General features: G+C 50.6%; 1 protein-coding gene across 8 annotated transcripts in view; it reads left to right on the top strand.

The window, feature by feature from the left end:
* The window catches only part of LOC130513200 (neuronal PAS domain-containing protein 3), a 94,028-nt gene that overhangs the window by 38,833 nt on the left and 28,238 nt on the right, over positions 1 to 26,957 (top strand). For all 8 annotated transcript variants that reach the window (XR_008946645.1, XM_057011874.1, XM_057011872.1 and 5 more), the window contains 2 exons: positions 11,904 to 11,986; positions 24,003 to 24,092. Coding sequence is in view for 7 of the 8 variants with exons in the window: in XM_057011874.1 (XP_056867854.1) it covers positions 11,904 to 11,986; positions 24,003 to 24,092 (173 nt within the window). In the remaining variant the exon portion in view is untranslated. The remainder of the gene's footprint in view (positions 1 to 11,903; positions 11,987 to 24,002; positions 24,093 to 26,957) is intronic.

The following is a 26,957-nucleotide window of genomic DNA, read 5'->3' as shown; positions in this document are numbered from 1 at the left end:
CAGTCAGCTGGAGACGCCGCCTCTCGGGACGCCGCCTCTCGGGACGCCTGCGCTCGTCCTGCTGACTGTCTCCACACGTTTGGACACCGGCTGCTCAGCTTCCTGTTTCACACCGGGCCCCTGGGACCCACAGTTATGAAGTCCTGGTCTCGGTTGGAGAGGAGAGAGGACGTGTGTCTCCACCTTTGGGGTCCAGGCTGCGTGGAGGGACCGCCGTTGGACTGTGACCAGTTTAGAAGTGAAGCGGTCAGCAGCCGAGTCCTCTGGATGGTGGGGAGCTTCGTGGGCCTCAGGCTGACACTCAGATTAGATCATATCATCATCTTGTCCCACGTCCTGTCCTCAGCAGGCAGGAGTTGTCCAGGTTGGGGTGTTTCTTTGAGTATAACCTGATAACTCCGTGCTTCCTTTCATATCTGACCTGCACGGCTCCTGAGATCCCGTTTGTGTGGTTTGAAGGGATTTGTGGAGGTTGCGATGATCCCAGTTATCCCGGTGATTTTGGATGTTCTTCGCACTGGTCTTGGGATTTTTCTCTGGGTTTGAGGTGAGGGTGGCTGGAGGTGATTTTCTTTTAGACCCCTGGGATGGTGATGCATGTTTCAGATGGTTTGGGACCGTTCTGATCATCTCCTGAGGCTCTGTTCACGTTGACGCCAGTTGAATGGTGGTTTTACTGGTCCTGGTGTCCCTTTAGACCCTTTTAGAACTGGTCCTCTCTTCAGGGCCCTTCGGAGGGTTCCCGATGGTTTGAGGACACATTGTTTGACAGTATGTCCATACTGATCCTTCCCATCAACCACGTCATTCATGTTTCCTGGAAACGCCACAGTATCACTCTGCATTAATCACGGAGGAGCTCCTGTGAAGGACGTTGACCCATTAGAGCTGCTGTCCTTACTAACCCAGTTATGTGTCTAATGTCCTTTTCTAATCTGTTTATCTGGCTCTCCCTCCGTACCAGACGGATGGGACATTATTGGCTTTGTACTGTACTCTGAGGGCCCTCAGCAGTCAATCATGGGCTCTAATATTCAGAACGCTGAGCTTTGACACTGAATTAAAGCCGACATGAAAAGAGTGTGTTCAACAAACTAAAGTATTTCCAATCAGGTGTAATTGGCCTGTCGGAGCCGACGCTGATATATGTTGCTAATTAGTTAAGCTGCCCGAGGTTGCCTCGGAGAGGCTTTTTCCTTTTTTTCTTCTTTTAAAATCGTTCTCCTCCTCCATCGACGTGTCCGACCAAACTAGCAGAGTCTGGAGCTTCTGGGCCGCCGCCACCACAGGTGATCAGCTCAGAGGAGCACAGGACGAGGACCTCCAGGGCGCTACAGCCCCCGTGCAGAGGGGTGGGGTTACCATGGAAACTGCCACTGCCCACCAGGGCGCACGACGGATGATGTTCTTCCTGATGTGGCCGTCCTTGGGAAGTGAAGGTTCCGTTAGTATCCAAAGCCTCTTCCCAGGACCCTTTGGAAACAGCAGGACTAGTGGTGGACCCTCCTGGTCCACCCTGGCAGAGACCTGGTCCCTGATGGACCCCGTGAAGCCGGACCGGCCCAGTTGACTCTCCTGTCCACCGTTGCAGCTTCTTGTCTCCATTGATGCTCTCACTTTGTGGACTTTTTTTTTTTTTTCCTTCCATCTGTCGCTCTTTTCATCCTCTTTCATTTCCTCGGCCCGCTCCCTCCATCGCTCCCGTTTCATCTGTTCTTTCCTCTCTTCTGTCTGAATGTGGTGAAGATGAAAAGTTCATTTTGAAGCCATCTGTCCCTCAGGACGCTCCTCCTGTCACTCAGACCGTTTGATCTGCTCTCTCGCTAATTGATTTTTTTTATATAGTCTTAGAGGAGAAAAAAATAGATATGTGATCTAAATGGACTTTGTTGTTGATCAGAGGCAGAACTTTCTACTTTCTGTTTACTCTTAGAGGAATTACAGAAATGCTTTTGTGATATTGCCTCATATTGTCCAGATTTGACTGCCTTTATTCTTCGATTTATGAGAGAAATTATTTCCTCCCACCAGAATCGAACTCTCTGAAGAATCTGCTGAAATGTAAAATTGTAACATTTGAAAGTTCAGAGGGATCCACGAGCAGCAACATCTCAATTCTCAACAGCTCAGTCGGATTATTAAAGATGCTGATGATCCCAAAGGGCACAAATAAGAAAAACAGACGCTCGCAAAGGTCTGAATGTCTGTTCGTGGGAAGAGCTGAGCAGCCGGAAGCTGGAGTGAGATGATCGGCCAAACAGGATGTTGGTGCTGCAGGTTTAGAGTGAAAGAAGGAAGGAACGGGGACCCCAGGAGGTCTCGGCTGTCGGTGACCTTAATTAGCATGTTAGCATCGGGATCTGAGTACAGTCATCGTTAGCAAAGGTCACGCACAATTTGGTGAAAACATCTGTCCAGCTGTGGAGTACGGCTGGATTGGCATGCGTTGGGGTTGTGTTGCACCCGAAGGGTAGAAGAATGGAGTGAGTTCCAAACGTAAGAGCGCTGAACAGAGGATAGCTGGTGGAGGATGATCTGAGCAGGAGCTCCAGCAGCTTCTGGGTGCATGAACATCATCTCTGGGACACCAGGAGCTCCAGCAGCTTCATCTCAGCATGGACATCATCTCTGGGACACCAGGAGCTCCAGCAGCTTCTGGGTGCATGGACATCATCTCTGGGACACCAGGAGCTCCAGCAGCTTCATCTCAGCATGGACATCATCTCTGGGACACCAGGAGCTCCAGCAGCTTCTGGGTGCATGGACATCATCTCTGGGACACCAGGAGCTCCAGCAGCTTCTGGGTCCATGAACATCATCTCTGGGACACCGGGAGCTCCAGCAGCTTCATCTCAGCATGGACATCATCTCTGGGACACCAGGAGCTCCAGCAGCTTCATCTCAGCATGGACATCATCTCTGGGACACCAGGAGCTCCAGCAGCTGCTGGGTGCATGGACATCATCTCTGGGACACCAGGAGCTCCAGCAGCTTCTGGGTGCGTGAACATCATCTCTGGACACCAGGAGCTCCAGCAGCTTCTGGGTCCATGAACATCATCTCTGGGACACCGGGAGCTCCAGCAGCTTCATCTCAGCATGGACATCATCTCTGGGACACCAGGAGCTCCAGCAGCTTCATCTCAGCATGGACATCATCTCTGGGACACCAGGAGCTCCAGCAGCTGCTGGGTGCATGGACATCATCTCTGGGACACCAGGAGCTCCAGCAGCTTCTGGGTGCGTGAACATCATCTCTGGGACACCAGGAGCTCCAGCAGCTTCTGGGTGCGTGAACATCATCTCTGGGACACCAGGAGCTCCAGCAGCTTCATCTCAGCATGAACATCATCTCTGGGACACCAGGAGCTCCAGCAGCTTCTGGGTGCATGAACATCATCTCTGGGACACCAGGAGCTCCAGCAGCTTCTGGGTCCATGAACATCATCTCTGGGACACCAGGAGCTCCAGCAGCTTCTGGGTCCATGAACATCATCTCTGGGACACCAGGAGCTCCAGCAGCTTCTGGGTGCATGAACATCATCTCTGGGACACCAGGAGCTCCAGCAGCTTCTGGGTGCATGGACATCATCTCTGGGACACCAGGAGCTCCAGCAGCTTCTGGGTGCATGAACATCATCTCTGGGACACCAGGAGCTCCAGCAGCTTCTGGGTCCATGAACATCATCTCTGGACACCAGGAGCTCCAGCAGCTTCATCTCTGCATGGGAAACAAACGAGGCTATTCAGGGCCCCACAGAGATAGCAGCACAGACCGGGGTGTGTTGGAGGTCAGGTTACTCATCTTTTCTTCATTAAGACCCCTGGTTCACACACACACACACACACACACACACACACTGTACTGGAGTTGCAGTGTGTGTTCGGTTTTGCAGATGTTATTAAATGATATCAACATCAAGGCACTGGTTTGAAGTTTAACTTCCCTTTTCTTTCTCACTCCGACACACTCTTACACACACACACACACGCACACACACACTGTTAGTGATCATACTTTATTTCTGTTGTGTTAATATATTGCGGTTATCGAGACTCTACATCTGTGTGTGTGTGTGTGTGTTTGCTGCATTCCAGGGTGAGGATGAGACTCATATATCATAGTTCTACTGTACAGATTGTTTATCTCTCACACACACACACCACACACACACACACACACACCATATCTCTGGTTTTAAAAGTCTTACCGTACAGTAAATTCGGCAGGTTTGTGATTCTGTGCTGAACATGTTTGAGATGGAAAAAGATGTTTGTTGTTCCCGTATCGATGGATCATAAATTTTTATCTGGTCGCAGCACAAAGATGCAGTTTGTGATTCCTGCACGTCCCTCACCTGTCTGCTCGCCGTTGTGTTGCCTTTCATTTACCAGCTCCCTCTCCTTTTCTTGATTTTTCATAGTTGCCCTGCGTGTGTGTGTGTGTGTGTGTGTGTGCGTGTGTGAGACCGTGTCCGTGCGTGCACACACACACTCACACGTCCTCCCTCATGCTGTTGAGCTAATCGATTAACGCCAACATGTCTGAACCAGCGTCGCATTAGTCAAAGTCACATACTGCAACCTGTGTGTGTACGTGCATGTGTGTGTGTGTGTGTGTGTGGTGTGTGTGTGTGTGTGTGTGTGTGTTTCCTCTTAAGGTGTGAGATTGGAAGGTGATGAGGGGAGGGAAAGTGTGTGAATGGAGGTTTGGAGCTGGAGGGAACATTGTTGGGCTGTTAGAATGAAAGTCTCACTGTACAGACTTTAATTACTAAATTAATTGCTGGTTAATTCCGTGAACCGTTGTAACTTTATTACAGCCTGCAGGTAATTTCATGAAATACGCTGTTGTGTCCCAACAACACGTGTCCAGCACGAGTTGACTTTGCTTTCAGATTTTCAGTGGGTTTTATTGGGAACTTGTCCGACTGGTTCCCAGTAGCGTTAATGGGACGAGCTGCTCACGTGATGTGATCCACGTTGTCCTGACGTCCAGAAACCAGCCACAGGAAGTGTGTGTTGGCGTGTGTGTTGGCGTGTGTGTTGGCGTGTGTGTGCTCCTGTCCTTCAGATCTACTGGAGCAGACGTGCTCGTTCATCACGTGCGAGGTTAAATACCCTCTCACATCCGTTTCTGCTGACATTTGGGAAACCTTCATCCGTAGCAGCGCGTCGGTGCTAACGGATGCTAACCGCGCCGGTCCGAGCGGCGCCGTCCCGCCAGGCGCGCCCCTCCTGCCAGTACCTCTACTTCCTGTCATCACACCGCCGTCCTCTGGCCGCCGCGCCCGCTCTGCTTGGCAGCTGAACGGCTTCTTCCATTTGAAGATGATGTATAAGTCGACTGATTAACGAGAAACACTCGTCTGTGTTTTTATTGGTGGTTCGGGTTGTTGGCTGACTGTTTTTGTTTTCGACCTTCTCTGACTTTTCTCCTCCCTCCTGGAGACGAGCCCACGCTAAAAGACTCCGCAGTGAAATTGAGCCATAAATCTGGGAGGGGGGGAGAAAAAGAACCTTTGAAAATCAAAATGGTTCAGATGTTTAGGTTGTTCTCTGCTGTATGGAAGGCTAATTTTAGTAAAAGTGTGGAGAGCAACAAGGGATCCTGGATCTGCCCCCCCCCCCCCCCACACACACACACACACAACACACACACACACACACACACACACACACTTGGCTCCACCTCTGTGACATTGAGATGTCTGGAAAAATTTATTTTGTTTTCTGGGAACTCCTGAACAACAGCGACAAATCTTCAGGAACCCAGCGAACAGGCTGGTTGCAGAGGGGACAGAGGAGCAGAGAGGGGACAGAGGAGCAGAGGGGACAGAGGAGCAGAGAGGGGACAGAGGAGCAGAGAGGGGACAGAGGAGCAGAGAGGGGACAGAGGAGCAGAGAGGGGACAGAGAGGGGACAGAGAGGGGACAGAGGAGCAGAGAGGGACAGAGGAGCAGAGAGGGGACAGAGGAGCAGAGAGGGGACAGAGGGGACAGAGAGGGACAGAGGGGACAGAGGAGCAGAGAGGGGACAGAGGAGCAGAGAGGAGACAGAGGAGCAGAGAGGGGACAGAGGAGCAGAGAGGGGACAGAGGAGCAGAGAGGGGACGAGGGGACAGAGGAGCAGAGAGGGGACAGAGGGAGCAGAGAGGGGACAGAGGAGCAGAGAGGGGACAGAGGAGGAGAGAGGAGCAGAGAGGGGACAGAGGAGCAGAGAGGGGACAGAGGAGCAGAGAGGGGACAGAGGGGCAGAGATGGGACAGAGGAGCAGAGAGGAGACAGAGGAGCAGAGAGGGGACAGAGGAGCAGAGAGGGGACAGAGGGGCAGAGAGGGGACAGAGGGGCAGAGAGGGGACAGAGGGGCAGAGAGGGGACAGAGGAGCAGAGAGGGGACAGAGGAGCAGAGAGGGGACAGAGGGGCAGAGAGGGGACAGAGGAGCAGAGAGGGGACAGAGGAGGAGAGAGGGGACAGAGGAGGAGAGAGGGGACAGAGGGGCAGAGAGGGGACAGAGGAGCAGAGAGGGGACAGAGGAGGAGAGAGGAGACAGAGGGGACAGAGGGAGAGAGGGGACAGAGGAGCAGAGAGGGGACAGAGGAGCAGAGAGGGGACAGAGGAGCAGAGATGGGAAGAGGGGACAGAGGAGCAGAGAGGGGACAGAGGAGCAGAGAGGGGACAGAGGAGCAGAGAGGGGACAGAGGGAGCACAGAGGGGACAGAGGAGCAGAGAGGGGACAGAGGGGACAGAGGAGCAGAGATGGACAGAGGGGACAGAGGAGCAGAGAGGGGACAGAGGAGGAGAGAGGGGACAGAGGGGACAGAACAGTTCTGCTGAGGAAAACACCTGGACACGAGTGTGTGAGCGTGGAGAACGGCCCTGGTTCCTCCTCCTCCTGCTGCTGCAGCACAGGAAGTGTCTGCTGGGTCCTCCTGCGTCTGAAGCTCTAATTTGAGCTGTCAGGACTTTCTGCCGCTCCTCTCTCCTCTCTTCTGGACCGAGATGATTTGGACTCTGACGGCTCATAATTAATTAACGTCCACCTCCTGCTCCAGTCTCTTTATTCCTCCTCTGGGCCTGACAAGGAAAGTTCATCTGGGCAACTTAATCACACGTGAGGCTGAGAGGACGGTGGAAGGAAAGATCTCCTGGTTCCCTTTGTTCAGAGGAGAGTTACCCTCCGTCACTCCTTCAGCGCCTGCGTTGCATCAGCCGTCTGCTGGCTCTCGTCAGACGCTCCGTCCACGCTCATTAATTTCACTGCCGAGGTAGTTTCCTCTGCGGAGCGCCCGGACCCGTTACTACGGTTACTGGCCTTAAATAAGAGGTGAAACGAGGTGAAAAGACGACTGCGTCGCGCTCGTTACAGGCGCACGTTTGAGGTGGAGGACATGCACTCTGTAATCAACCCTTTCATCCGACAGGAAGTGAGACACTGAGACGCGAGGCCACTGAGACACGAGGCCACTGAGACGCGAGGCCACTGAGACACGAGGACACTGAGACACGAGGCCACTGAGACACGAGGACACTGAGACACGAGGACACTGAGACACAAGGGCACTGAGACACGAGGACACTGAGACACGAGGCCACTGAGACACTGAGACACGAGGCCACTGAGACACAAGGGCACTGAGACACGAGGCCAGTGAGACACGAGGGCACTGAGACACGAGGCCAGTGAGACACGAGGACACTGAGACACGAGGCCACTGAGACACGAGGACACTGAGACACGAGGCCACTGAGACACGAGGCCACTGAGACACGAGGACACTGAGACGCGAGGACACTGAGACACTGAGACGCACTCAGGGTTCCTGTCTCCTGGGGAAAGTTCCCTCAACTCTAACATGAACCTTCAAACATGTCACTGAAGTTGTGAGGACCCAACAAACTGTCCTCATTAGTCTGGTGCATAACATGTGTAATAACACCCCCCCCCCCCCCACACACACACCCACACACACACACACACACACACACACACACACCACACCACACAACAACACACACACTCCCTCTGCCCTGCGGCTGTTATGTGTGGTGACAGAGAATAATGGAGACACGTGGCCTCGCTCACCTCTGCGTCTGTTAAATTAATGACTAACGGCTTCACGCTAAACTCCAGCAGCTCGCCGCGTCTCATCGTGCCGCTCGGACAAATTAACAACGAGCAGGAGTGCGTCCGCTCGCTCCGTCTGCTGCACCACACACACACACACACCACACACACACACACACACAACACACGCTGACGGAGCGGAACAAAGTTCACCTGCTCGCACCGTGGCGAGGGCGGAGTGGGCGCTCTCCTGACACCACGGCCCAAATATCCAGGAATGATGGCGATGAGGAGGAGCCCAGGCGTGTTTGGTCTCTCCTGCGCTGGACGGAAACACCACCTGACCAAAGTGGCGAGCGAGCGGAGAGTGAGTGAGCGAGCGAGAGCGCGAGCGGGGCGCGTGGCGCCGTTTGACAGCAGCAGGTCGACTCGTGTTAATCCTGACTACTGACGGTCCACCAACACCCCCACCGCGGCTGTCCACCTCCTTGTTCTCTTCATGCACACTGGGCTGCTGCTTAATTAGTGTGTGTGTGTGTGTGTGTGTGTGTGTGTGTGTGTGTTCGCTGCCTTTTTCCAGGTATTATAGTGCTCAGCTGTGCCCACAGAGGGTTTTCAGGGCTTGTTCAGTTCACCACTGGGGTATCGGGGGGCTCTACCTAATTACACCGTGTGTGTGTACGTGTGTGTACGTGTGTGTGGTGTGTGTGTGTGTGTGTGTGTGTGTGTGTGGTACAGTACGCTGGCTCCTAATTACTGGCTGCTCCTTGTATTCCCTCTGTGCCAATACCCTCCTGCCTCACTGAACCCTCTGTGTGTGTGTGTGTGTGTGTGTGTGTGTGTGTGTGTGTGTGTGTGTGTGCGTGTGCGTGTGTGTGTGCGTGTGTGTGTGTGTGTGTGTGTTAGAAACAGAAGCTAATCATGCTCTATGACAGATTTAGACATTAAACCTTGGAACGCAGGCAAACACAGGTTTTGTCCTCGCAAGTATAGTAAGACAAACATAGGGACACTTTTCCCATTTTCTTCCTATTTTGTGCTACAGTGAGTTTGCGGGAGTGTGTGTGTTTTATATATCTGCAGTAGGATGAAAATAGGTGTGTTGAACACCTAAACCTCCATGATGGGATGTTTAATCTGTCCAGGCTGTGAACCGTCTGAGTGCTGAACAGTAAAAGAGTTTCAAACGATGAGACGATGCAGGTTTAGTCGAGCGACTCCGCAGAGTTAATCGCCCCAAAGATCTCATTTCAGAGGGGAAGAGTTTCTCCTTTAACTCTGTCAGTGTGACGAGCCGAGCGCCGCGCCGCCACTTCCTCGCCGCCACTTCCTCGCCGCCACTTCCTCGCCCTTTCATTTCCCATCACACCTCCGCAGGCTAACGGCCGTCAGCCCGGTTCCTGCAACGGACCCACGATTAAGGCGACCAATCGGATCGCTCGAGTCAGATAGGCCGTCATTAAATGTTGTTTAGCCTCGCGCTAACAAATGCTAACCCGACTGGGTCCCGCAGAGGCCTCCGCCCGTCGTCACCAGTATATTATGGTCTGTTTTCCTGTCAATAATTTCTTCAGTGCGTCATCGTGTTTCGCTTCCTCCCTCACTTGCTGCCTCGGTCACTTCCTCCTCCCTCACTTGCTGCCTCGGTCACTTCCTCCCTCCCTCACTTGCTGCCTCGGTCACTTCATTCCTCCCTCACTTGCTGACTCGGTCACTTCCTTTCTCCTTCACTTGCTGCGTCGGTCACTTCCTTCCTCCCTCACTTGCTGCCTCGGTCACTTCCTCCCTCCCTCACTTGCTGCCTCGGTCACTTCCTCCCTCCCACACTTGCTCCCTCGGTCACTTCCTTCCTCCCTCACTTGCTGCCTCGGTCACTTCCTCCCTCCCACACTTGCTCCCTCGGTCACTTCCTTCCTCCCTCACTTGCTCCCTCGGTCACTTCCTTCCTCCCTCACTTGCTGCCTCGGTCACTTCCTCCCTCCCACACTTGCTCCCTCGGTCACTTCCTTCCTCCCTCACTTGATGCCTCGGTCACTTCCTCCTCCCTCACTTGCTGCCTCGGTCACTTCATTCCTCCCTCACTTGCTGACTCGGTCACTTCCTTTCTCCTTCACTTGCTGCGTCGGTCACTTCCTTCCTCCCTCACTTGCTGCCTCGGTCACTTCCTCCCTCCCTCACTTGCTGCCTCGGTCACTTCCTCCCTCGGTCACTTCCTCCCTCCCACACTTGCTCCCTCGGTCACTTCCTTCCTCCCTCACTTGCTGCCTCGGTCACTTCCTTCCTCCCTCACTTGCTGCCTCGGTCACTTCCTTCCTCCCCCTTTAACTTCATCCTTTGTTCATTCCTGATAAATTGACTCTGACACTTGGCCAAAATGGCCGCTCTGTCTGTTCTCACACCTACAGTTAATTGAATTGGCAATTTGTGTAACGGTACACACGCGCAGACACACACACACACGCAGACACACACACACGCAGACACACACACACACACACGCAGACACACACCTGGTTTGTTGCCAGTCCCATATTAAACAGAAAATAAATTAACAATCGCAGTAATGTTTGACTTTTAGAGACTCAAGTTAAATTGACTTTTAACAAGATGACCACACACACACACACACATTCTCATACACACACACACACACACACACACACACACACTAATGGGCTCACACATTCACGCCGTTGTTTGTTCCATTTTTTTCTAAAGTCGTTTCTGTCCTGTTTCTCCTCACTTTTTTGGCTCCCTCATTTACTTTACATCACCAACATTCATTTTCTTCCTGCTGCTTCATCTGGTTTCAGACTCATTTTCCTTCAGACTTTCATGGTTTTTAATTTTTCTCTCATTCCCGCAGCGCTTATTACGCTCTTCCTCCTGCCCGTGTCTTCATCAGCTGCAGAGGAAAAAAGAGAGGATTTAGATACTTACTGGACAGGACCAGTTGGGCCCTCAAACAGGACCAGTTAGGCCCTCAAACAGGACCAGTTAGGCCCTCAAACAGGACCAGTTAGGCCCTCAAACAGGACCAGTTAGGCCCTCAAACAGGACCAGTTAGGCCCTCAAACAGGACCAGTTGGGCCCTCAAACAGGACCAGTTAGGCCCTCAAACAGGACCAGTTAGACCCTCAAACAGGACCAGTTAGGCCCTCAAACAGGACCAGTTAGACCATCAAACAGGACCAGTTAGACCCTCAACCTTGTGTGTGTGTGTGTGTGCGCGTGCGTGTGTGTGTGTCATCGTTTTATCCAAACCGACTGATCACATCTTAATATTGATCCGCTCAGTCATAGTTTCTCATAGATCTCTGCGTCAGTGCTTGTTTCCATGGAGATGGGCTGCTGCATCACCTCACGGTGGTAAACTTGGTAGCATTATTAGTTCTGCTGCTAACTCAGTGATGGTTTCCAGTTTGAACCCATTTAACACCATCATCATTAGTAATCTCATTTATGGGGGGGGGGGTTAAACGCTTTCGTGACGCTTTCATCGCACTCTAATGTCGTCCATCTTTATCTTTAAAAAAAGGTGCTTTCGTTGAGCTAATGATGCTAACATGTCACACTGTTCCACACTGAGCTGACCTCACTGGTTCCTGTTGTCCTGTGCCATGTGTGTTTTGTCATGCTAGGCTGTGTGTGTGTGTGTGTGTGTGTGTGTGTGTGTGTGTGTGTGTGTGTGTGTGTGTGTGGTGTGTGTGTGTGTGTGTGTGTGTGTGTGTGTGTGTGTTAGTCAGAGAGCTTTGCTTGTATCAATGTGTCTGAGTCTCACCAGTCTTCTTCTGTCCTGTCCTGTGTTTTCTCTGCTTGTGTGTTTGTGTGTTTAGCTATCGGAGCCCAGAGGAGGAGGAGCCCCAGCGTCATGGCCTCCGAGATCTTTGACCCTCACCTGGGCAGCCACATTTTACAGGTAAGAGGTGCTTGTTTTATCCTGTTTCCTGAACACAGGTTGGTTCACACACATCGGGGTTGTTGTTTAACAAGAGGAAAGCGACGCAGTGAAAGGAGGATTAGCGGAGCTAACGTAGCAAGCGACCGATTTAGCATCTCCTAGCTCTTCTTCACCTGTGGTTTTCCTGGATCACCGACGGCGGTTGATGCTCTGTCACCTGTAGAAAAGCTTTTGTTTTGCTCACCTTCTCCGTTTGAAGCTACACGGTAGCGGTAGCGGTGCTTTACGTTATTAGCTCAGCCATCGCTCATAATTCACACTTAAATTTTTCACAGCTTCAATTATTCCTCAACATCCATCTGCTGCTGCCGCTAAAATGAAATAAGAAATGGAATTATGAAAGTGTGATAATGACTGGGTTATCGCTGTGTGCTCCCTCAGGGGTGTGTGTGTGTGTGTGTGTGTGTCTTGTACTTTTAATCCTGAACATGCTCCGCTCCTTATCTGTTTAACATACAGCCTAAAGGCTGAGCTTTTAACATCACAACCAGCCTGACGTGATACCGCAGCTGATACAGCTCGATAATCTGTGTGTGAGCGCGCGCGCACGTGTGTGTGTGACACCTGATTATTATTTTAATCTTCCTGCAACCAGTGAGCCTCAGTTATGCAAAATCCCGTGTACAATCTTAATTTACAGAACGTTTTATCTGTTTATCAAATTAAAGAATCTCAACAGTCGGTTTTCCTGCCGACCTCCAGGAGCATTCACCTTGTTCTTGGGTGCGTGTGTGTGTGTGTGTGTGTGTGTGTGTGTGTGTGTGTGTGTTTATTTGTTGTGAACCTCAGTTGTTGCTGCTCTACTTTCCTGCAAATAAATATAACAGATTATGATGAGATTGGCTGTGAAGAAAGACTGAAAATGATCTTTTCAGAGGGCGATTAGAGCATATTTACAACAATTAGATCAACAAGCCAACGAGGGTTTCTCCCGATGTCCCCCTCTTGGAGGAGAGGGAGGTTTTGGGAGGAAGGGAAGTCCATGAAGAGGAGGAACTCCAGGATTAGAGCGAGCACCAGATGGAACCAGGACCTCTGGAAGCTCTGAGGACCTTACTGCAAGTTCTCCTCTTCAGGAAGCCACGTTAAATGGTGGAGTTCTGTGCAGCCAAAGATCTAAGCAGGAACACGTGGGCGAGTTCAATCAGCCTGTCAACAGCTGCTCCTGAACACGAGGATGTTTCAGAAGGTCAGAGCAGACGTGTCAGACGGCTAAAGGCTGCACGAGGACCAGCAGGGACGATGCAGCTGGCTTCATGTTTCCTTCAATCACCTTTCAGTGTGTGTGTGTGTGTGTGTGTGTGTGTGTGTGTGCGTGTGTGTGCGTGTGTGTGTGTGCGTGTGTGCGTGTGTGTGTGTGTGTGGTGTGTGTGTGTGTGTGTGTGTGTGTGGGGAGCCTTTTCCAGAGAGGACCAAAGATGGTGTGTTGTCGTCCAATTGGCCTCATTAATCTCCTGCTTAATTGATTGTGAGAAGTTTGAGGATGACATTTTAAGAAAGCGTGCTGTGTGGGGAGGGGGGGGTGTAGGGGGTGGTGGGTGTGTGTGTGGTGTGTGTGTGGGGAGGGGAGGGGAGGGGAGGGGGGGGGGTGATTGATTTAGCTAAACCGCGGCGCTAATGAATGCCAGCAGTCAGTGAGGTGGTGGAGAGCAGACACTAATTTCAGAGAGATTAGGCCAGAGAGGTTGATAAAGCTTATTGAGGAGACAGAGACAGCAGCCATTAAAGGTGTGTGTGTCCATCTGGACTGTCCATCACATCAGCACAGGTGTGGACATCATGTCCCACAGTCAGTTCACCATGTTTGAGGGTCCAATCACCCACCGCTGCTGCAGTTTCCTCTCTTTCATCTGACAACTGTTGGGAGCTGTAGGGAGCTGGTTCAATTGGGAGGCTGTTGGGTAACCAGTTAGTGGCCCAGGCCCGTCCCAAACCCCCTTCAGTGCCCCCACTGGCAGTGCTCAGTGCATGGAGGAAGGTGTGTTTGTGCTGGCAGACCAGTCTGGATAAACTAGTCTGGATAAACCAGTCTGGGCTAAACCAGTCTGGGCTAAACCAGTCTGGATAAACCAGTCTGGATAAACCAGCCCGGACTAAACCAGTCTGGATAAACCGGTCTGGACTAAACCAGTCTGGATAAACCAGTCTGGATAAACCAGTCTGTGCTAAACCGGTCTGGACTAAACCAGTCTGGATAAACCAGGCTGTGCTAAACCAGTCTGGACTAAACCGGTCTGGATAAACCAGTCTGGACTAAACCAGTCTGGACTAAACCAGTCTGGGCTAAACCAGTCTGGGCTAAACCAGTCTGGATAAACTGGTCTGGGCTAAACCAGTCTGGGCTAAACCAGTCTGGATAAACCAGTCCAGGCTAAACCAGTCTGAGCTAAACCAGTTTGGATAAACCAGTCTGGGCTAAACCAGTCTGGACTAAACCAGTCTGGGCTAAACCAGTCTGAGCTAAACCAGTTTGGATAAACCAGTCTGGATAAACCAGTCTGGGCTAAACCAGTCTGGATAAACAGTCTGGAAACCAGTCTGAGAACCAGTCTGGATAAACCAGTCTGGATAAACCAGTCTGAGCTAAACAGTCTGGATAAACCAGTCTGGGCTAAACCAGTCTGGATAAACCAGTCTGGATAAACCAGTCTGAGCTAAACCAGTCTGGATAAACCAGTCTGGGCTAAACCAGTCTGGATAAACCAGTCTGGATAAACCGTCAGGACTAAACCAGTCTGGATAAACCGGTCTGGATAAACCAGTCTGGTCTGGAGTCCAGGCTCCTGTTTCCATGCTAATCCGGAGGTGCGCTGGCGTTGCTAGCGGCGACGCTGAGAGCTCTCCAGCAGCCACTTGTCCTTTTCACAGCAACACACGTAACCGATTCTGCTCCGTGTGAAAGGGTCCACCTTGGACGAGGACTGAACGCGTCCCCCGAGGACACGTCTTTCATCCACGGAGGCTTTTCATTTTTACAAAAAGCCTTTTTGTCGGCACAAGTTTAGTTTTTTTTGTTTTTTCTTGTTCTGTTTATCAGTCAGGAAAAGTTTCAAAGTCCAACAGAAACGATCTCAGTTATATTGGTGCAGCCTCCACGTGCACACCTGCCTCGCGCACGTGTTCCAAAACGCACGGCGGATGTAGAGTTACGCCGTTCTTCGGGTCCGGACGGGAACGCCGTTTCAGTGGCGAGCAAACGCACCGGCCGGCGCCGCGGGTCAGGTGGCGGCGGCACGTTTAGCTGAGGCTGCTGACGTGAGGCCTTTAGAAGCTGATTGATGTGTTTAAAGACACCGTGTGTTGTTTGAAGATGAGGAAGAGGAGGCTGTGTCGGAGGCCTCCACAAACACACACACACACACACACACACACACACACACTCTGTGTTCTGTGTGAGAGTCGGACGCCACCTGCAGGGGGCGACCTGTGGACCTGCAGCTGTTGTAGCATCATTAGCTTCTGCTAGTCAGGACAAAGAGCTCTTTGACGTGGCTGTTGTTGAAGGTTGCGTCTCCGTGGTTACAGCATCCCTTTCCCTGGCGCCGCTGTCTCCCATCGCTGCCATGCTGTGATTGACAGGCAGTGACAGGAAGGTGTCATGTCCCACACGCCGCCGCTGTCGTCTTTAATTTCCTCCCGTGGCGGCGACACGCTCCACATCTGTGTTACCTGTGAGCAGCTGGTTACCAGCAGGTGAAGGACGCCTCCGTCACGTCAAACCATTCATCCCCAGCTCCAACGGCCGACCTCTGTTAGCCTCGAATCGGTCCTATTAGCGCTAGTGTCGCTATTTTCTGTTGGGTTTTCTCAGTCGGGCTGGGCGATATGGCTGAAAACAGCATCACAACTGTTGTAGATCGGTCGATTTCGGTCATTAGCGATATTTTTTACAACCTATTTTTTACAACTTTGCCCCTTTTATGGGTTATTTCTTTTCTATTTGGGACCTGGCTCCACCTGAAGAATCAAATACGAGACGACGAACCAGTGATGCTGTTGCACGGTTGGCTGTTAGCGTGTTGCTAACCGATCGGTGACCAGGCTCGATGTTAACTGGTTAGCAGAGAGCGACTGCCTTTGCTCTCGCAACCGACTTTGCTTCACAACTTCTGGTCTCTTCCGACGAAGAAAGAAAAAAAATTAGACGTTGTAGCGAAGGCGTTTTAATAGATATTGAATAATTGTTTATGGTGTTTAGCGTTTTCTCTCCCAGCCCTGGTGCGTGAAGTAAAGGTGGAAAACGCCGATTATTCCGTTGAATGTTGATTTTTGCTATTTCCCTCACGGGTCGCGCCAAACGTCCCGAACCTGCAGCTCTCCCCATCCAGCAGGGGGCAGAATTCCCCACTCGGTGATCTTGGCGAGCCTTCAGAATCGGGCTCCTTTCCACGACGGGGTTGGTCGCTGATAAAAATGCTCCTCTGTGAGGCCGTCTCTGACGGGGTCGACCTCCACGCAGGTGCCGAGCCGAGGAGCTGAGAACAGGCGTGCGAGCAGCGAGGAGAATCACGCCGCTATGCCGCCGAGGTTAGATTTCATACGGCGTTGAACTTCAGGGCTTGAGATGAATTCTTAAGACATGCATATTCAAAGCAGCCATGTTACACCGAGCCTGCATGTGCAGATGACTCCAGAGGTCTGCAGTGACCTGGAGGTGGCCAGACTAAAGGTCACGGCGATGAGCGCCGGGGCTTGCATTCCTGATTAGCCACAACCCCCCCCCCACCCCCACCACCCTCCGCTGACTTCCTGTGAGGTCTGGCAGGTTCATTAGCTGTGGGAATAATGGTGAGAGGTCTGAACCAATAAACGAAGTGTCCAGAGAGCAGAGCGATGGCGAGAGAATGGATAAAACGGGGGAAAAAGGGAAAGAAAGAAGACGAGTTTGAGGTCGTATTATTTATGCAGTCAATAGACCGACGCTTGTCTGCATCGCTAATTGTTTGATTTTATAGGCGGGAAGGGCTCTTTAAACAAACACGCTGTTATGCTAATGGAGTGGCGGCGGCGCCCTCCTGACAGCGTCTGATGCGAGGGGAGCCGAGTGGACTGAGGGATTATGGGAGTTTCTTGTGATTGAGGCTGTAGACTGAAGTTGAATATCATTTGGATAATTAAAAATGACAGGAAATGACACACACACGCTTGGTCTTGACAGGTGGAGGGGGAGGGGGGCAGGGGAAGTCCTGATTGCTGTCAATCAGACGGTCCAGGGGGAGGACAGCAGCGGCAGGCGGACCATGGTGAACCCTGACCCCACACCCCACCAGTCGGATGTGCTGGGGTGTGTGTGTGTGTGTGTGTGTGTGTGTGTGTGTGAGAGAGAGAGAGAGATAACAACCTTGAGAGATGGACTGAATTTTCAACAGGCTCTGGGAGAAATGAGAGGAGGAAGTGATGGAGGAAGACAGAGACGAAGGGACGGAAGGTCACGGAGGTCAGTCAGACAGGAAGCCGGAGGAGATAAAGAAGGATGAAAAGATTTTAACAGATATTTAATGAAAGTCTCATCAGTGTGATTCAGGAAGTCGTTAACACTGATGGTGTGTTTGTGCCTCACACTAACGGGGTGTGTGACGGTTTTATGGACCCTCCAGGCCACAGGTAAAAGCCAGTGGACAGAACCTCCAGAACCAATCAAAACAGGGTGTGTTTGAGGCACTACAGTAAGAGTGTGTGTGTGTGTGTGTGTGTGTGTGTGTGTGTGTGTGTGTGTGTGTGTGTGTGTGTGCACGCGCACTAATCCTAACGGGGACCATGGAAATGTAAATGCCTTCTATCCTCTTCAGACACAGGATAAAGTCACTCCTAACCCTCCCAAATTAATCTATGCTCCCTCTCTTTTCCCCACACTCTTTCTCTCCCTCTCTCTCTATGTCTGTTTCTTTCCTTCCCTCTGTCTCTCTGTGGAATAATTCCATTATAAGGTGTTAAACATCTTTGTCACTGAGATGAGTCGATATTCTCTGAATTCTCCTTCTTTTTGGACCTTTGCTAGAAAGCAAGATTTTTGTGTTTTTATGTCACAATGTCATCTATGTTTGTGCTTTGGTATACATTAAGGCACCTGCTGTGTGTGTGTGTGTGTGCGTGCGTGCGTGCGTGCGTGTGCGTGCGTGCGTGCGTGTGTGTGTGTCACCCTTGATAATCGCTACAATCCAACAGAGAATTTTGCTCTAATCAAACCAGAAACGCCTCTGTGATTTTGGCTCATTCTCTCTCCTCATGTATGGGGTCTTCTATGGAGTCAGTGTGTGTGGTGTGTGTGTGTGTGGTGTGTGTGTGTGTGTGTCAGGCAGACTGTAGCAGCTGGCGCTGACACTCCCCAGAGGGATTGTGGGTAAAGAGAGGAAGGTTATGGCTTCACTGCTGTCACTGATCTGTTGTGCCTTTGTGTTCCAGGAGTTTACCCGTTCCCACCTCAGATTCTTTTTGTTCTGGTCCGGTTTAATCTGGTCTAGCCTGTGGTTCTGGTCTGGGTGTGAGTGCAGTGAATAGCTTTAGCGCTGGGTTCTGCACCGGTCCAGAGGACGATCTGGTTTCTTCATCTGTTCATGAATGAGTTGTGTAAAACTGCCTTTATCAGGAAGAAGCCCCGAGCAGGACCAGGCTCATGGGGGGGGGGGGGGCTGCTGATGAACACGTGGGTGAAGGAGGGGGAGGGGTGGAGCTGAGGAACAAACCACACACCTCTGTGGCCTTAAATCAACCTGCTCTGTGGGGTGCTCGCTACATAATGAACACGTGCAGCAGATCTGAGCCCGACGAGGCTTCTGCTTGTTTGTTTTACCCTCTGAGGAGCACCAGGCGGGTGGGGTCTATCGTAGCGAGGCTGCTGAGGCTGCTGATGCTGCTGAGGCTGCTGAGGCTGAGGCTGTTTGCTCTCCTGCTCATGTCGCCCAGGTGCTGGACGACCGAGCCTCTTTATGTTTTTGCCGTGAGAGTCAGCAGCGTGTCGGCGGCAACCTCGCGCTCCGCTGCTGCTGGAGGCGTTTGTTTTGCTCTCCGGTACGTGCCTCCGCACTAAATGGGCCGGTTAGAGGAGAGTGGAGCAGCTTCCATGCCGCTCTGATGATTCGCCTCCCTGTATGTGCAGCTGATCTTCACGTCCGCTGCATCAGGGTGCGTTTTTAGAGGAGGGACGAAGGCACGGCGGCAGCAGCAGGTGGGCCGGAGCAGCCTTGGTCTGATCAGAGCAGACGCTTCCAACAGAAGGAAAATCTTCATCGCAGTACGTGACTCTGAGGCAGGTGGCGCTGTTGATACATCCGTAGCTTAGCTTAGCATCCGCTGGTCTCCTCCGTGCTTCCTGTGGCGTGAACAGCAGAGCCGCTAATGCTAGCATACGAAACACCTCCGTCCAAAGAGGGAGGCGGAGAGGTGATTCACTGAGCAGCGAGACACAGCGGGTTCAATTAGCATTTAGCAACACTGCTAATATGGAAGGCTGCTGCAGAGTGTCCATACGGACAAGGATCCCAGTCCATTGACCTTCATTAATCTCCCCGCCAGCCCCACAAATATTTAAAATAGATCTCAGGTCCTGGACCACCTCCAAGAGTGTGTGTGTGTGTGTGTGTGTGTGCGTGTGCGTGTGTGAGAGAGAGAGAGAGGGAGATTCACAGGCTGATTGCTTCATCGCCCTTTGCAGAAAAAGACCAAAGCTTTTTTTTCTTCCATCATTCTCCATTGTTGTTTGTCTCTTTACCAACGTCTTCATTTCCTTCTCTCCTCTCCATCCCTCTCTCCTCTCTTTCTCCCTCCCCCCCCCTCTCTCTCTCTCTCTCTCTCTCTCCGACAGCTGCTAATAATAACACATGAAGGCAGTCATGCCAAATGAAGACAAATGCCGTCCGCAGCTTCGGAATGATAATCTGTCTCTCTCTCTCTCTCACTTCTGGCTGTGCTCGCTCACCCGCTCTTGTCCTCCACCTCCGTGCTCTCTCCATCTTTATACGTGTGCTCGGCTGTAGAGTGACACGTCTGTATGGAAACTTTAACATCTGTTCTTCCAGACCAAAGTTAAAATGAAAAAAGGCTTTTAAGGTTGAATAAAATGTCAGCCGAAGAATTGAAATGTAACAAAATGTCTTTTGTCCTCTAAAGTCCTAAAGAAAGTGGAGATTTCAGCCACCACAGGAGCTTCAGATATTCTGAATGGACGTTAATCTGCTGCTATTATTCTCTTTCATTTCTTCCTCTCTTTCTGCCTCCACCTTTCCTCTCCCCGCTCCTTCGCTCCCTCTCTCTTTCTCCATCCCACCTTTCTTGCTTTCCTCATTGACATGTGTTGACCTTTCTGGATCGTCCTCCTCTGCTTCTCTCTGTCCACCCCCCCATGCTGACCGGTCTTCACCTTTCTCCTCTTCTCCCTCTCCTTTTACCTCAGTCAGCTCCCACCCTCCTCTTCCTCCGCTGGCTATCGATTGGTGCATTTGATAGTTCCATCACCAATCAGCAGGAAGTTGACCTTTTGGACTTGGCAATGATAGCAAGGCCTGTTTGTGTGTGTGCGTGTGTGTGTGTGTGTGTACATTAACCTTTGCATCCAGAATGTCACTCCTCAGCTCTTGACACCGTTCCTGTTGGACAGGAAGTACTTGAGCTCTCAGACAGGAAGTTGAGGCTGATCCCTGAGAGGGGTCACATGACCTGAAATGCCGTTGTCCTAGAAAATAAATGTACTTGTTTAAGAGTCCACTTTGGCTCTTGTTCTGGTTCTAGACTTGAACAGTTAGAGAGCAGGTTCCTTCAGCCTGAGCAGGGCCAATGTTGAGATCCCCCCCCCCCCCACACACACACACACACACACACAGTGGTCCAGGGGTCAGCAAAGGGGTCACTTGTTTAAATTTGGCCACATCATCAGATATCTGTTGTTTTTTTTGGTTTAAATCCAATTAGTGCAGCATAAATAGGAAACCAGTTAGATGATCAGGCTGTCTTAATCAGACTTTAATCCCGATTTATCCTTTAAATCCTGAATTAAATCTGTCTTCACTCTGTATCAGCGCCCTCTGCTGGTGGGACATGACGGTGCAGCTGCGTCTCTGTCCGTGGTGCTGAACTCCTTCTTTGTTTTGGTTGTTTAATATGTTGCAATAATAATGTCCTCAAAATTATAGAAAATGCCAGATACACAGATGAGTTTAATGAAGAATAAACTTATTTTTTTTAATCTTTTGTTTTATATCTGGACAAAGAGCAAATGAATGTTATGTTGAGCAGGTTTTAGGGGGAAAGAAGAGCAAAATAAGAGACTGTTTTTGTCCTTCGTGTTTGATAAGAACATAAATTTAATAAATCTGTCAGATCATCACTGCAGGAGCTTTTTATGTGTGAAGAAATCTCCCGGGAGGTTATCAAGCACACATATTCTTTCTTTTTCACGTTAGCATAAAAACTACATCTCCAACAGAACAAATACAATAAAACATGATCAAAGCTGAGAATCCTGCATGAATGTAGCTGTTTATAATGTTTCTGCAATCTTAAATCTGTTTCTGTTGTTCCTGGAAATGTGGGCGGTGCTCAAAATTACAGAGCAGAAAGGCCCCTGAATGCACCGTGTGTGTAAATGCGAAAGACTGAATGTTTAAACATATATTAACGTTATATTTTCTGAACATCATAAACATGTTATATGTGAGCAGAATTTCCTGTGCGCAGCTGATGGGAATAAACTGTGTGTGTGTGTGTGTGTGTGCGTGTGTGTGTGTGTGAGTGAGTGAGAGTTATAACATAAAATGTCCCAATTAAACATCCACATCCTTCTGGCCCGTGGATCCTTTAAATGATGCTATTTTTTCTGTTTTTCCTCCATCAGTCTTTGTTTCTTCTCTCTCCTCTTTGATCGATTCCTTCTCTCTCTCCACTCCTCTATAATCACTTTCCTCTCTCTTTGTTTCTTTGATTTCTTCATTTGTCTTTTTCCTATACATCACACCCCACATACACACACTTTGTCCTTTTTATAATTTATTTGTTTTCTGTCACACACACACACACACACGCACACACACAGTCTGGTTTTTCATTTGTCATTAGGAGGCAGCTCGACAGTAACATTTAAACTGCCCATTCAGAATTGTTAAAAGATAGCCTCATCTGTTCTCTCTTTCTTTGTGTGTGTGTCTACGTGTGTGCACGTGTGTGTGCTCGTGCGATCGATGGAGTAATCTGCAGGAGGTGGGCAACACAGAGAAAGAGCCATTCTGCATCGCTCACTAATCAATTGCAATTCTTTCTTTTACTGTCTGAACACACAGATTTAGACCTGTGTGCGCAGGTGTGTGTGTGTGTGTGTGTGCAGGTGTGTGTGCGTGCACCTCCTAATTTCAGCATTTATTCCTGTTTATGTCACTAACGGGTGTGTAACACGTTAGCGTAGCCTCAGAGCATCAGATCAGCTGGTGTAGCTGATGCTGCGTTCGAGTGCCGTGACTCCTGCGGGATGATTCAGGAACATCTACAGGTGTAACAGAAACACCTGCACAGGTGACAGGAGCTGTGACACATCAAAGACTTGTAGCAGCAGAGTTCCGATGAGTCTTTGGCGCTGTGCTAAAGGTTCGTCCTGCAGGGGGCGCTGCGGGGGACACTGGTGTCACTGCACATTTAACGTTATATTCTGTTTGTTAGGACAAAACAGTTCATTATGACAGACAGAACGCACACACACACACACACACACACACACGTGCACACAGAATGAAATAAATAATTGTCCAATCAAAATTGCAATTACCTGTAGAATTTATAAAGGGTAAACAAATCTCCGCCACATTATTTTGTGCCCCCAAACACGCGCATGCCACAGAGAGTGAGAGCGGCGTTAGCGCCCTAGTTAGCATGCCGAAATGAATACAGTTAGATCCAAAGCAATTTCCTTTTATTTATCTCCGCAGCCGCGCATAAATAAAGGCAAGGGCATCCAGGCAATTAGCATAATTATTATGAGGCGGTCAGACCCTCTGTGATTCCATAAAGACACACACACACACACACACACTGCACGAGTGTATACGCAGGTGTGTTAGCATGTGAGCAAAAGTATCAGTGTTTCCGTGTTATTAATATGCAAATATGAGTTTAAAAAAACAACAAAGGCCACAAAAACTGATATCCCAGCTGACAGGCGGAGGTCAGCCGATACTGGTTTGACTGGTTTCTCTGGGTTCGAGTGCTGGAGTATTGTTTTAATTCCACAGGTGAGTGAAAATGTCCAGACATCGGGTCAAGCTTTTGAAACTTTTCCAATGCTCTGATTAAAGAAAGCCAAGGATTTGAGCAGTGTTCTCATTGTGCTGCCCTGGCCGCCCCTGTGACCTGCTGCTGACCTTTGGAGGTCTGGCTGACCTCGGGCATGATCCCTGCTGCTGGCTGACAGCAAAACAACCGCTGCTGCTTCTGGATGGAGCTCTAATAATCTGAGCCCTGTTTAACCTCCAGGAGGCAGCCTGGGATTTACCTGAGCAGCCAGCAAGGTTATGTTTGTTTACCTTCGTGTGTGTTTACGCCCAAACACACACACACACACTCAGACCTGTTTTCCTGCTCAGATGAATCACTTTAATCCTACTAAAGGGGCAGATTTGTCTGCCTTCACCTGCAGCTGTGTGTGGTTCTTCAGTCAGAGGACCTGATAACGACACACGCGTGTTCTACCTGACACGTCTGAGCCGCGATCCTCAGACGGCGGCGGGTGTGAGAGCGCGGGCAGTGCGCCTCCGCGCCAGCAGGTGGCAGCGGCGCACAGGTTCCTGGACGCGACCCCCGAACCACAAAAGAACCAAAAGTCGGAGCCAAACCCAGAAAACTTGGTGATTGTGTTCCAGGTCGATGTTGCTGGTGTCTCGGGTCGATTCAAAGCCTCTGTTTGATGTTGCTGTGGGCGGAGTCTGTCCCGCACCAGCCAATCAGCAGCTCCCTCATCCAGACTGGTGACGTGTGTGTCCTCTGTCTCTGTCCTCAGTCTCTGGACGGCTTCGTATTTGCACTAAACAAGGAGGGTCGATTCCTCTACATCTCTGAGACCGTCTCCATCTACCTGGGCCTGTCACAGGTAAGACACACCTGTCCCCCGTCCTCATGTCCAGCAGAGCAGCCCCTCCCTCTCCCTCCCTCCTCTCTCTCTCTCTCTCTCTCTCTCTCTCTCTCTCTCTCTCTCTCTCTCTCTCTCTCTCTCTCTCTCTCTCTCTCTCTCTCTCTCTCTCTCTCTCTCTTTCATTTCCAAAGACAATTCCCAACAAATGAACCATGTCTGATGTGAGTTGATTTCAGCTGTGTGCTCACACACACTCATACACTCACACACCACACACACACACACTCCAGTGGTTTCCCAGTAATAGAGACAACATCCCTCCTTAAAGACTCATTGACCTTGAGGATGTTAGTGTGTGTTTTTGTGTGTGTGTGTTTGTGTGTGTGTGTGTACAAACCGTGTTCTCAGATTAAACTCAGATTATCTGATCAGTGTTTCAGCCTCTCTGGCTTCAGACGTGCTAAACAAACACACTGTTGCTTCCAAACGTGTAAAACCAAAGATGAAACTTGACGTTTCCCCTCAAACGTGCAGATCGAATCGGAACTTTTCGGCGGAACGATGAGCAAAAGTGCGACGGCGCGTTTCTCCTCTCGGGGGGGGGGGCGACGGCAGCGGCGGGTCTGACGCGAACGCTAACATGAACCCACGTTTCTGTCAGTTATTGATCAGAGCTGCTCCATTCATCAGCTCCCTGCTCCCCTCTCTGATGGGGGGGGGCAATCAGTTTACCAAATTAAAGAGGACGGCACTGGGGTGCCCCCCATCCGTCTCCCTCCTCTCTCTCTCTCCTCTCTCTCTCTCTCTCTGCCCCCTCCCCACATTAACCCCCCACACACACACACTCACTCACACACACACTCCAGTGGTTTCCCAGTAATAGAGACAACATCCCTCCTTAAAGACTCATTGACCTTGAGGATGTTAGTGTGTGTGTTTGTGTGTGTGTGTGTGTGTGTGTGTGTGTGTGTGTACAAACCCGTGTTCTCAGATTAAACTCAGATTATCTGATCAGTGTTTCAGCCTCTCTGGCTTCAGACGTGCTAAACAAACACACTGTTGCTTCCAAACGTGTAAAACCAAAGATGAAACTTGACGTTTCCCCTCAAACGTGCAGATCGAATCGGAACTTTTCGGCGGAACGATGAGCAAAAGTGCGACGGCGCGTTTCTCCTCTCGGGGGGGGGGGCGACGGCAGCGGCAGGTCTGACGTGAACGCTAACATGAACCCACGTTTCTGTCAGTTATTGATCAGAGCTGCTCCATTCATCAGCTCCCTGCTCCCCTCTCTGATGGGGGGGGGCAATCAGTTTACCAAATTAAAGAGGACGGCACTGGGGTGCCCCCCATCCGTCTCCCTCCCTCTCTCTCTCTCTCTCTACCCCCTCCCCACATTAACCCCCCCACACACACACCTCCCAGCATTGATTGATGATTTCTATCAAATAATTGATTAATTGTCAAATTGGCTCCCCGAGCGTTCCCTCCGGCTGCTTATCTTGTTCCCTCGTTTTTATCAGCAGCTGAAGAGGTGGCAAAGAGAGAGAGAGAGAGAGAGAGAGAGAGCGGGAGATCGAGCTTGTCTTTGTATGGCAGGGGTCTGCTTCTGTAATCTGTCTTGTGTACTCAGAGTTCGTCAACCTCCCGCCTGTTAATTGCTCCTTTAATCGTCTCCCTCGCCTCTTTTTTCACCCCCACTTTCATTTTAAAGGAAGAAGGTTTTTCCACTAATTATTTTTCAGCTTTAATGAGACGGCGACTTCTGGAGAGAATGTCGGCGAGGTGATAACGTGAATTTTACCGTGTTTGAGATAAATCCACGGGGATCTTCTGGGTGTGAGCATTCGATGGTTTGGTGTCTGTCGCCGTGGCGATGGGGGGGATATATAAACATGAAGAAAAGCAGAAGTTGTTAGAACTCTTCTCCTCATCATCCTCCTTCTTCTTCTTTGTTCAGCAGCGCTACAGTAGCCGCGGATGCTAACTCTCGTAGAGGAGGAGCATCAATAGTTTGGTGGTTTTGAGCGAAATCCTTCAAGTTTAAAGCTGAGTTCCTGTTCCCAGGATGTTGTGGGTCTGACTGGCTCCACCCCCCAAAAGTGGCGGGAGCCTGTTTACAGGTGTGACGTCACCTGTCGGCGTTTGTTTCATGTTAGTGTGAATCACCTGATCAGGTTTCTGTGGTGTTGATGTGGATGGAGGACGACAGCAGGAGGATGTCACAGTATGTAGCACGCTGCCGCTCCAGCAGCCACGCATGTACGCGTGTGTGCGTGTGTGTGTGAACATTTTTCTGTTCCTCTTACTGATCTAATTGAGATGTGTGTGTGTGTGTGTGTGAGAGAGAGAGGAGAGAGAGAGAGAGAGAGAGCAGATGGCTGTGTGTCCTCTGCCTGATGGTCCAGAGGAAAATAATAACGGCGTCGTCCTGGCCAGACCCAAATTAGTCTGCTGGATTCCTGCCCGTCACGCCCTTATATGGTCAGCAGCCAGCGCTGCTTGTTGCCAGGAAGCACAGACACACACACACACACACACACACACAGGGCCTACAGGTAATGAGAAGAATTTAACGCTTCTGTGAGAACAGAAAGTTTGTGGTGTGTTTTCAGAGTAAAGCTGTGTGTGTGTGTGTGTGGTGTGTGTGTGTGTGTGTGAGTACACTCCGGTGATGACGTCACTTCAGATGGAACCCTGACCCTGATTTTGTGGTGACAGTTCTGTAGCGTCTCCGCCTGCTGTGGCGCCACCTACAGGACACCTGTCGTCTCCTCAGACAGGTGATATTTCACCCTGAAGCTCACCTCAGTTCAGTGGAGGCCTCAGGTTGTTCTGAAATCCAGGTTTGAATTCATTAATATGGTTAATGAGGCCCCGCCCCTG

This window comes from Takifugu flavidus, chromosome 16 (assembly GCF_003711565.1).
Source record: "Takifugu flavidus isolate HTHZ2018 chromosome 16, ASM371156v2, whole genome shotgun sequence".
Lineage (NCBI taxonomy): Eukaryota > Metazoa > Chordata > Actinopteri > Tetraodontiformes > Tetraodontidae > Takifugu > Takifugu flavidus.
The sequence above is the reverse complement of the archived record's forward strand: the minus strand, read 5'-3'. Positions and strand labels throughout refer to the sequence as shown.